Consider the following 12,088-nt stretch of genomic DNA (forward strand, 5'->3'; position numbering starts at 1 on the left):
CAAAATTAACTTGGAATCCATTTGTTTTATGCAAATTAAATTCGTCACCAAGTTTGACTCCACTGTAATCTACAGGGGTTGGACAATGAAACTGAAACACCTGTCATTTTAATGTGGGAGGTTTCATGGCTAAATTGGAGCAGCCTGGTGGCCAATCTTCATTAATTGCACATTACTGCACCAGTAAGAGCTTGAAGAGTGTAAAGGTTTAATTAGCAGGGTAAGAGCACAGTTTTGCTGCTCAAAAAATTACAATGCACACAACATTATGGGTGACATACCAGAGTTCAAAAGAGGACAAATTGTTGGTGCACGTCTTGCTGGCGCATCTGTGACCAAGACAGCAAGTCTATGTGATGTATTAAGAGCCACAGTATCCAGGGTTAAGTCAGCATACCACCAAGAAGGACCAACCACATCCAACAGGATTAACTGTGGACGCTGTAAAAGGAAGCTGTCTGAAAGGGATCTTTGGGTGCTAACCTGGATTGTATCCAAAAAACATAAAACCACGGCTGGCCAAATCACAGCAGAATTCAATGTGCACCTCAACTCTCCTGTTTACACCAGAACTGTCCGTCACCACAATAAATTATTGTGGTCTAAAACCAGGTGTTTCAGTTTCATTGTTCAACCCCCTCCTCCTCACCTAACCTCGATCCGACCCAGCTATCAAATATATACTTCTATTTGGGCTCTGAGTGGTCCAGCGGACTAAGGCACTGCCACTATGATCAGGAAATTGCCGGTTTCAATCCCGGTCATGCAGCTTGCCATCAGCTACCGGAGCCCTGAGAGAGCACAATTGGCCTTGCTCTCTCTCTGGGTGGGTACAGTAGATGGCGATCTATCCCCTCATCATTCCAAAGGGTGATGTCGATCAGCACAAGACATCTGTGAGCTGATGTATCAGAACCCCTTGGCTGCGCTTTCCTCCGAGCGTTAGCACTGTGATGCTACTCAGCGATGCTGCATCACCAGCAGTTCAAAAAGAGGCGGAGTCTGACTTCACATGTATCAGAGGAGGCATGTGCTAGTCTTCACCCTCCTGTTTTTTTTAAATAACCCGTACTGATAAAACCCTCTACGTTTTCATCTGATGGTACGTACCCTTGACCGAGCTGACGACACACCACAGTAGCATCTTTGTCGTCCCAGTCGTTGCTACAGATGGTTCCCCACACGCCATTTAAATACACCTCCACGGTTCCGTCCAGTTTAGACCTGCCACCTTGTAGCCGCACCGAGCCTGCAAACACACACACACACAAATTTTCAGAGTGTGTATTATAGTGTATATTTTACACAAGCCATTTTCCATACAATCACATCCTGTATTACCTAACTTTACATGTAGAATGCCAGCTATCACTACCTACTACCAAGATTATGTTCCTCTTTTTGTAGAAGAGTTTGTCCTTAAAGGCTTATTAAACAACCTAGTTTTGGCTGACTCCACCCTCAGCTTAAATTTAAAAAATATCAATAGTGGTGATGTATGGGTTTAGGAGCGGGGCAGAAAGGAAAGCTGATTGGGCTGAGCAGTGTGCCTCTGATTGTGGTGAGATGCAGATGTATTTTTTACAACTTCAATAAAATAAAATAAAAATATAGATTTGTTTAGGGTGAATCTTAGAATTTATGCACTTTTAGAGTCCTGGGTCATATTTTTAAAAATAATTGCAATTTTGCAAATTCCTCTTTCTGTAGGGAAATGGTGATAAAAAATCTTATAAAAAATTTACCACCTTTCAAATACGATTTTCAATACTTTTCATCCACCTGGAAGTTGCAAAATCACTATTTTCTCCTTGTCTCACCCCCAGAGTTTCAAACTTCCACAAAGAAAAAAAAGGTTAAAAATATCATTTATATAAGGATTGTTGATGCAGCTGTAGTAAGGAATACTGAAATAAATAAAATATATACAAATATTTGATTTGAGTACACTGTCAATATTTTTTTTTTATTAAAAATATGCCCGTCTCACAGCATTGGCGTCATTTCCACCACAATGCCTACTTTCCATTTAAAAAAGTTCTGGTGAAAGATAGTTTAGGTTGTTTCCATGGAGATGTAAAGTGACATCAGAGCCACTTAATTTTCCACTCACAACTGTTGAAGAAAAAACAAGGCAAATATTGCTTGATCAGCAAATATATTTATTGTATGTCATTTCCAAACATGCTGTAAACATGTGGAAATGACATTGGTTTATTCCGGGTCAGATAAAATGTAAAAAATAACAATTAGTCTTGTAAATTTAGTTTGGAAATTTAATGGATCTCAATACTACAATGGTTATTTAAACATATGAAGCTGTGTGAGTTGAATTTGTATAATGTTTTTTTCACTCAACTTCACAAGGCCAAAGGTGCACATAATCTAAGAATCACCCTAATATCAGACAAAGATAACCTGAGTAAACATAACTTCACTAGCAACAACCAGCCCTGATTACTGCCAGACCCGTAGAATCAAGAAATCACTTCAACAGAACCTGTCTGACAACAACATGAAGCAGCTAAAAGATCTCAAAAACAGAAATTAAAAAACAGATGAAAAAAAAAACAGTCTATCAGACCGGGTTTCTAAACCTTAAGTCATTTCTAAGACTTTGTGACTCCAGAGAACCACAGTGATTCACAATTATTCACCAATGGAGAAAACATGGAACACTGGAGAACCTTCCCAGGAGTGACCGGCCGACCGAACAAAATTACTCCAAAAGGGCATGAACAACTCATCCAGGAGGTCCCAAACTAAAGAACCCAGAACAACATTTAAAGAACTGCAGGTCTTACAACGTACAACCTCAGTTAAGATCAGTGTTAATGATTCAATAATAAGATAAAAAGAGACTGGGTGAAAATGGTCTCCATGAAAGAGTTCCAAGGCAAAAAAAATCGTCAGGTCGCAGATTTAAGGAGAAACATCTAAGAAACATCTGAGACAAAATTTCCCTCACACTGTCTAATAGGTGTGGCACATATGTGTCATCCTAGCGGCACTTTATCCCCTTTTTGCCACTCTAGAGGCACTTTAGCCTCAACTTTAACAAACGTTATTATTCCTAACTACAATTCTTATAACACCTGGAATATAATCAAGAGAAAAAGACTGATGGTTACAGACATCAAACCAAGCTGAATTATTGCACCAGGAGTAAAGGCATAAAGTTATCCAAAAGCAGTGTGCAAGACTGGTGGAGGAGAACATGATGCCAAGCACTTCTTCATGCTTCTTCCCTCTGCTGACAACTTCTTTTATGAAGATGCAGATTTCATTTTCCAGCAGGACTTGGCACACTGCCCACACTGCCAAAAGTACCAATCGGTCTTCTATAATATTCAAATTTCCTGAGACACTGTTTTTTGGGGTTTTCATTGGCTGTAAGCCATAATAATAATCAGCAATAAAATTTTGAACTGAATTACGGAAATCAAGTTACTTTTCAGTGACATTCTAATCGTTTGAGATGCACTCCTACCTATAAATCACAGAAATCTTTTCCTTTTGGTAATTTAAACCAATAAATACGTTTATATGTGAGCTAACCATGTGTTTATGTTTGTGTGTGTGTGTGTGTTTATGTTTGTGTGTGTGTGTGTGTGTTTGATGTGTACGCTGACAGTGCACATGTGTGGGCCGGCTGTTGAGTTCGTGTAAACTATAAATCACTAGGCGCACGGGGCCTCAGAGCAGCAGGAGAAAACACTGTGGAAAATCTGCTCAAAATCCTGGAGCTCAGCCAGAATCTCACCTACTACTAAAAAAACTCACAAGTCTATTTATATAACATTATACAGAACCAGGACTTTTATTTTTATAATTTTTTAATCCATATAAGAATCATTTAGTAACTTAAAAGTGTTAAAAGGCGTCTAAGTGTCTCTTTTATGGGGAGCTGGTAACTTTTACTGGTTTTTGATGCTGTTTTAACTCTTGCTCTTTCTTTCCTAGGCCAGTCCTGAAGAGTGCCAGTTCCATCATTTTCGACGCTTTTCGTTTTTGATGTCCTTTTTGCGACTGCACTGGAGGACACTTTCTTCGGAGCCCCTGAATGGACATTGTGTATTTCTTTTATATTTTAAGTAAAAAATAAAGTGTTGAGCACCACATACTGGTAAGTGCTGAGTGCTGAGCATAGTGCTGAGCGATTTTCAAGATTAATTTGGTTAATTTGAGTTACGTTGTAGTAGTTATTTTTCAATTTTCAGAGCTGCGTTCTACTGTATAACCCAGTGTCCTCAAAGAAAATAATATTTTGATTTTATTTATTGTACACTATATACTATTATTATTTTTTATATACGTTATTTTTTTAATATACAATTTAATTTTCAGTTTTTACATTATACAATTTTTTTGGTTTAGTTTTTTACAAAAATAAATTATTTTATTTTTTTTTTTTTTTTAAGTTTTTACATTATACAATATTAATGATATACAAATGTTTTTTGTTTTTTTACAATATGCATTCTTGTTTTCAGTTTGTTGTACATTATACAATTTTTCAGATTTATTTACAATATAGACATGTGATTTAATTTTTTACACTATATACTATTTATTTAATTTTTTTTTTTACTTTTTTAACGATTTACAATTTTGGTTGTTTTTTTATAATATACAATTTTTCTCATGTTTTATATTATACAAATATGGTTTAATTTTTTTACAGTATATAATTTTACTTTCGTTTCTTTTAAGTGTAGATTTAAATGTTATGAATGAATCTAATGGTTACGAATTATTGGAGTCACGACGGCTGCTTTTGCAAAGATCTAGCTAGCTAAGCTAATGCTAGCTATGTTAGCTTAGCTTAAAAGGCTTGCATTGCTCCCTGTACAATAAATAATTAACGTTAGCTAACCTAGCTTACCACTTAGTATCTGGTGCTCACTACTTAGTACCTGACGCTCACCACTTGGTATCCGGTGCTCACCACTTAGTATGTGGTTCTCACCACTTAGTATCTGATGCTCACTACTTTGTATCCAGTGCTCACCACTTAGTATGTGGTGTTCAGCACTAAGGTTGTGGTGCTCACCACTTACTATCTGGTGCTCACCATTTAGTATTTGGAGCTAATACCTTAGTATTTGATGCTCATCCAGTGCTCACCACTTAGTATGTGGTATCTGGTGCTCACCACTTAGTATGATGCTTGCCACTTCTCTTTGTCTGACGTTAAAGTTTGATAATCTGTAAAATATCAGTATGACAAAAAAGCAAAAACAAAAGAAATCTGTAGAGTTCTGTTGCACACCCCTGTATTTCAGTATGTTTAACACTAGTTTGGTTCAGTTCAGTATTCATCTACAATGCAGAACATTTTAAATATATGAAAAACACCACATATCAAAACACAGAGCTCTGTGTGTAAAGCACAGCAGTAGCTGATTCTCTGACTCGGCCTGTCTCAACTCGCCCCGCATGCCTCCAGTTCTACCAGCCTCCACTCCAGTATCCTCAGAGAATGTCTGACCTCCAAAACTGTACCTGAAGCAGCAGCTCTGTCTGATCTAACACTTCTTATCTCTGCTGAAACTGAGACTCAGTTCTGTGAATGTTAAACTTTTAATATTGGTAAGCTTTTTTTTAACCAATGAACAGTTTTTTTTTGTTTGTTTGTTTTTTTTTTACAATATTTCCTGTTGTTTTTAGTTTTTGTACAACATAAATTTCTCATTTTTTTACAATATACAATTCCGTTTTTAGATTTTTACAATATATCATTTTGGTTTCATTTATTTACGCTAGATCCTCTTGAGACCCTGCGTCCTCATATGAGGACATTTACATTTCTGCTTCTCACATTTCTTCTACAGCATGATGCTTAATTTCTCTAAAACAGTGACTGTTTGGCCTCATAGGGAGACACTGCCCCTACCATCTAGTGGTCACATGACAACATTAAATGTAATTGATTAAAATTAAAATGAAGGGAATCCCAGTCAAATGTTTCTACAGACAGAAACATGGGCCGGATACAAATTCTAATCCAATTTTAGGTTTGAAACTAGTTTTAGTCCAATTTGTTTATGAAATAACTGGTTCCTTCTGATTTCAAATGGCAGGGGAACATTTTTACCACACCACATTTTTTTTTGCAAAAAAAAAAAAGTCTAGGTCTCAGGAGGATATACTATTTTTTAAATACACAATTGTTTGAGATTTTAATCGATATACAATTTTGTTTTTTTAATAATATACCATTTTTTATTACATTTTAAACATTTGTTTTTTAGTTTTTTTACATCATACAATTTTTTTTCATTTTTTTACATTATACAAATTTATTGTCATTGTTTTATTTTAAATAATCAATTTTGTTTTTGCTGTTTTTACAACATACAGTTTTATATTTTAGTTTTTTTTACATTTTTCAAATTTTAGCTTAATTTACACCTAGCAAGTCTGTTTTTATATTTATTTACACTAAATACATTTTTTAATACACAGTTTTTTTTAGCAATATACGATCTTGTTTTCAGTTGTTTTGAAATATACCTTTTTTTAAAGACATTTGCATCATAAAATTTAGTTTTCAGTTTTTACATTATTTCACAGTATACAATTTTGTTTCTTTATATTTTTTGCAATATACAATTTTGTTTTTGGTTTTATATTGTACAATTTTGTATTTAGTTTTTTACAAAAATGTTACATCATACGATTTGGTTTTCGGTTTTTACAGTGTACAATTTTGTTTTTATAAACATTTTTTGCAATATACAAATTTGCTTTTAGTTAGTTTTTTACAAGTATACATACATATACATATATTTTTTTACATTATACAAAACATAATCAATTTTGTTTTCAGGTTTTTTACAATATTCAACTTTGGTTTCAGTTTGTTGTACATTATAATTTTTTTTTTTTCCATTTTATTTCCCATATACAATTTTATTATTATTTTTTTATAATATACACAATTGTTTCATTATTTTTAAATATAGATTTTAATGGTATGAATGAAGATAATGTTTTACATTTTATAATCTTGATAATGTTGAAATTAGGGTAGTGATGTCATTGTTAGATGTACTTGGGTGTGGAAATTATATTAAAGTTCTTATTTTCCTCTTTATTTCTGAATATAAAAAATGTTTTAAACATTTATTCAATGTCAGAATTTCAACACTAACCAATGATGCCTATGAGGCAATGTTTAATAAAAGTTGTTTTTGATCATTAAGATAAACATATAAAAGATGTAATGCAACCAGAAAATAAACGTTGATGCCTATGAGGAAATGTTTAATAAAAGTTGTTATAAAGTTGTTTTTCCATCATAAACATTTAAAAGATGTTTGAGCACAATTATTTAATGTCAGAATTTCAACACTAACCAAAAATGCCTATGAGGCAATGTTTAATAAAGGTTGTTTTCTAACATTAAGATAAACATTTAAAAGATGTAATGCAACCAGAAAATAAACGTTGATGCAATGTCAGAATTTCAACACCTACCTATGATGCCTATGAGGCAATGTTTAATAAAGGTTGTTGTAAGGTTGTTTTTCCATCATCAACGTTTAAAAGATGTTTGAGCATGTTTATTCAATGTCAGAATTTCCGCACTGACCAAAAATGCCTATGAAGCAATGTTTAATAAAGGTTGTTTTTGATCATTAAGATAAACATTTAAAAGATGTAATGCAACCAGAAAATAAACGTTGATGCAATGTCAGAATTTCAACACTAACCAAGGATGCCTATGAGGCAATAATGTTTAAAGAAGTCTCCTTACGATTGTCATTCCATCATCAACGTTTAAAATACGCTTGAAAGTTTATTTAATGTCAGAATTTCAACACTAACAAATTATGCCTATGAGGCAATGTCTAATAAAGATATGCACCATTGCTTAGTGTCCAAATTCTGACATTGAATGAATGTTTAAACATTTTTCAAATGTCAGATTTATGACACTAACCAATGATGCCTATGAGGCAATGTTTAATAAAGACTGTTATAAGGTCGTTTTTTTCCCCATCATCAACATTTTAAAAGATGTTTGAACACATTTATTCAATGTCAGATTTCCAACACTAACCATTGACACTTTTAGGCAATGTTTAATAAAGGTTGTTATAATATTGTTTTTTGCCATCTATTCAGTGTTAGAATTTTAACAATGAAGCAATGTTTTAAAAGGTTGTTTTAAAGTTGTTGTTTTTTTAATCATCAATATTTAAAAGATGTTTGAACGTTTGCTGAACGTTCTCTGCTGTGTTGCTCTGATATTTGCCTATGAGGCAATATTTAAAAAGGTTGTTTTACATTACATTACATTACATTACATTACATTACATTTGGCAGACGCTTTTGTCCAAAGCGACTTACAATAGTCAAGTACAATGTAAAATAAGTTTAAAGGTAAAACACCTTTGGATAGGGATAAAAGGAGGTCAAAGGGGAATAATAGGATAGAGGAGTGAAGGAGGGGAAGAAGGAAATAAGGTTAGAAGTAGTTAGTGTGTTAGAGGTGTTAAGAGAGTAAGTGCTCTTTGAAGAGCTCTGTCTTCAGGAAATTCTCCTGATCTGGTAGAGGAAGGTAGTTTGTTCCACCATTGGGGAACTCTGTATGAGAACAGTCTGGATTGCTTTGTGTGAGTGTTTGGCAAAGCGAGGCGATGTTCATTGGAGGAGCGCAGCGGCCGGGAGGTAGTGTAAGCCTTCAGGAGCGAGTGCAGGTAGGAAGGAGCCTGTTCTGTCATCACCTTGTAGGCGATTGTAAGAGTTTTGAATTTGATGCGAGCATCAACTGGTAGCCAATGGAGCTCAATGAGCAGCGGGGTGACATGTGCCCGTTTTGGCTGGTTGAAGACCAGACGTGCTGCTGCGTTCTGGATCATCTGGAGTGGTTTTACTACACAGGCCGGGAGGCCAGTTAGCAGGACATTGCAGTAGATTTTAATGTTGTTTTAGACATCATCCACTTTTAGAAGATGTTTGAACGTTGCTCTGATGTTTGGTAGATGTTTGGTATGTTATGTACCTTGTTTGCAGTCGCAGTAGCCCCAGTCGATGCGCCCCCGGCCGGTTCTGAAGAAGCACCAGGGCCGGATGCGGCGGTCCGGGTTCCGGCAGTGGTTGTGGTGCCCGAGCCCTTTTCCCGGGTAGCGCGAGGACACGCCGCTAACCTCCGTCCAGTTCATGCAGCTCGCGCCGGACTCGGTCACGGCGATGGAGCCGCGGTACTGCCCCGCGCGGCCCCGGCTCTGCGCGCACTCCGCGAACGGGGCGCACCAGCAGCAGCGCGCGGCGGCGAAGAGCGCGAGGAGCAGGAGGCGCGCGGCGGAGCGGAGGCACCGCATACCGGGGCGCTCGCGCAGCGGGACCCCGCTAAAACCGGCGCGCGCTCCAGAACCGGAGCCCAACTCGCAGAGGAATCAACAACGAGCGCGCATGATAATGATGATAACGATGATTATGATAATGCGGACAACCGAATTGTTGGCATAAAATCGCTAATTTTAAATCGAATTTGAATTCGAATCAATCACTTTGCACTGATTCGATTCCGATTCGCAGTGATTTACTCACTGTGCCGCTTGAAAGTTGCATTCTGAAACATTGTATCCATTAAATCGAATCCGAGTCGTTTCTGAAACAGAGACAATAAATCCGAATTAAATCCCAACAGCATTCAGTTACTCCGATCAACGCCCGACCGACTTCAATAAAGCGCTGTTGGTCTTCAGTACAGAGAGGGCTTTCACCACCACGAGCCACCAATCACACACACACACACACACACACACACAAAAGTGAGGGTTGGTTGAACACCAATGAAAAACACAACTCAAGGGCTCCATCTTCTGTTCACACAACGTTTGTCATTAAATGTAAATAAATGATTGTAAATAAATACTTACTATGAACAAACACACAAGGAATCATTTAGTAGTTTAAAAAAAATTCTGAGTCTGGTAACTCTTATCCTAATTATCTTGGTCAACAGAGGTAACTCTGGCTCTTCATTACCAGAGGCAGTTCTGATTAGTGCCAGTTCTATCATATTTTTGATGGTCTTTGCGACTGCGCTAAAGGACTTAAACATTCTTAAAATGTTTTAGATTGATTGACCTTTATTTCTTTTTTTTATTCTTTATTTTAAAGGCAATCATATCTCAGCATGTATACATCATTGTCAACATATTGTCAATTCTAACAAGAAAACAACAACATCAAAAAAAAGAGAGAAAAAAGAAGAAAAAACAAACGAAACAAAAAGGGGGGGGGGGGGGTCACATGTCAGAGAGTTTTACAATAGTATTAGAGCCGAGTGTGGGAAAACAAATATATAAACAACCATTTCTTATTCACTGGGTATTTCCATGAAATGTGGTCGTAAGAGTTTTACATAAGTTACCCATTTTGACCATGTCTTAACAAATCTTTTCATTTGTAAACAGAGTGAAAAGGTGATATTTTCCATAATATATATATATATATATCATTCACTAGGTCAATCCAATTGTCTATTAGAGGAGGTTCAGAAGTACACCAACACCTTGTTATATTTTTTTTACATGCAGATATCAAAACCCCAAACAAATATTTATCTGGACTCTCCCACATTCAGTTCCCTAGATACAAAACCTCAAATTGAAAAGGTATTTCCATGCAAAATATTTCCTTAAATGCTTTATGAACCTCTAGCCAATAATCCTGTATTACTGCACATTCCCAGACTATATGCCAATGATTAGCCATCTGATTCTCACGTAGTCTCCAGCACACCGCTGTATTTCCTGTAAAATGTATCTTTTGCTGTGGAGTAATAAAAAAACGAACCAGGCATACCCATCCAAACCTTTATTTCTTTAAGTCATTTTTCCCTTTACTTAGTTGAGTAGTTCTTGTCATAATATGGATCAGAACATTACTCAAATAGGACTATTCACTGTATACCAACTCTACCTCTTTACAAAACAACTAAAATAATGAAAAATAATGACAGGTTCTGTATTGTTCTATGCTTTACAGTCAAATTCTGAGGATTTTCTAACTGGAAATTCTACAAGGAGTAAGTAGGGAAATTTTTTAAGGAACATTTACTTGAATATCTTCTTAATCATAATCATACAAGGTGAGGAAATAGATTTTCTCAAAGGGTTAAATGATCAAAATACATTTTTTGAAGTCTATATTTATATATAAAGCTAGCTATGTCACACAATTATAATATAGTCCTACAGTCTTTAACAGACCAGAGTTTGGGCTAAAATTTTGCAAACCAAAATGACTTTTGAAAACACAGGCATGACATATAGGCAGCATCCAGGTACTGATCCTCAATCAGTTTGGACACACCTTAAATTCAGTGTTTTGTCATGGTTTTAAAATGTTCTGCATTGTAGATTAATACTAAAGTCATCCATAGTATAAACAAAAACACTTGGAACATAGTCTTTTAAACAACCCAGACTATGTTATATATTTTAGGTTTTTTAAACTGGGGCCTCTTGATTAAATAGAGACAGCTTGGCATTTTCTCGGGTGGCCAGCAGTTGTAAAGTTGTAGAGTTAGAGTTACAATACAGTGAATAGCTCTATTTGAGTAATGGTCTAATCCATATTATGAAAAGCAACAACTACTCAACTAAGTTAATAAAACATACTTTAAGGAATAAAGGTCAGACAATTCAAAAGAAACATTTCAAGAACTTTAAAAGTAAGCGCCGGTTTGAATCGTGTTCATGTAGTTTGCCATCGACTGCCAGAGCCCTGTGAGAGCACAATTGGTCTTGCTCTCTTTGGGTGGGTACAGTAGATGGTGCTCTTTACCCTCATCATTCCAAAGGGTGATGTCGATCAGCACAAGGCTTCTGTGAGCTGATGTATCGGAACCGAGTCGCTGCCCTTTCCTCCGAGCGTTAGCACTTTGATGCTACTTGGCAATGCTGCATCAGCAGCAGTTCAGAAAGAGGCGGAGTCTGACTTCACATGTATCGGAGGAGGCATGTGCTAGTCTTCACCCTCCTTGTGTTGAGGCATCACTAGCGATAGGGGTGATAGAGTCCTAATGAGTGGGTTGGGTAATTGGAAAGAAAGAGCAAGAGTTTCC

At 36.2% G+C, this 12,088-nt stretch overlaps 1 protein-coding gene across 1 annotated transcript in view; it reads right to left on the bottom strand.

Moving 5' to 3' along the window:
* Window positions 1–9,754, bottom strand: part of prss12 (serine protease 12) — an 84,170-nt gene extending 74,416 nt beyond the window's left edge. The window contains exons 1-2 of the mRNA XM_049472365.1: window positions 9,014–9,754; window positions 1,111–1,249 (exon numbers count right to left, since the gene is read on the bottom strand). Of these exons, the coding sequence (XP_049328322.1) occupies window positions 1,111–1,249; window positions 9,014–9,332 (458 nt within the window). The 5' untranslated portion in view covers window positions 9,333–9,754. The remainder of the gene's footprint in view (window positions 1–1,110; window positions 1,250–9,013) is intronic.
* Window positions 9,755–12,088: the final 2,334 nt, after the last annotated feature.

This window comes from Astyanax mexicanus, chromosome 25, assembly GCF_023375975.1.
Source record: "Astyanax mexicanus isolate ESR-SI-001 chromosome 25, AstMex3_surface, whole genome shotgun sequence".
Lineage (NCBI taxonomy): Eukaryota > Metazoa > Chordata > Actinopteri > Characiformes > Acestrorhamphidae > Astyanax > Astyanax mexicanus.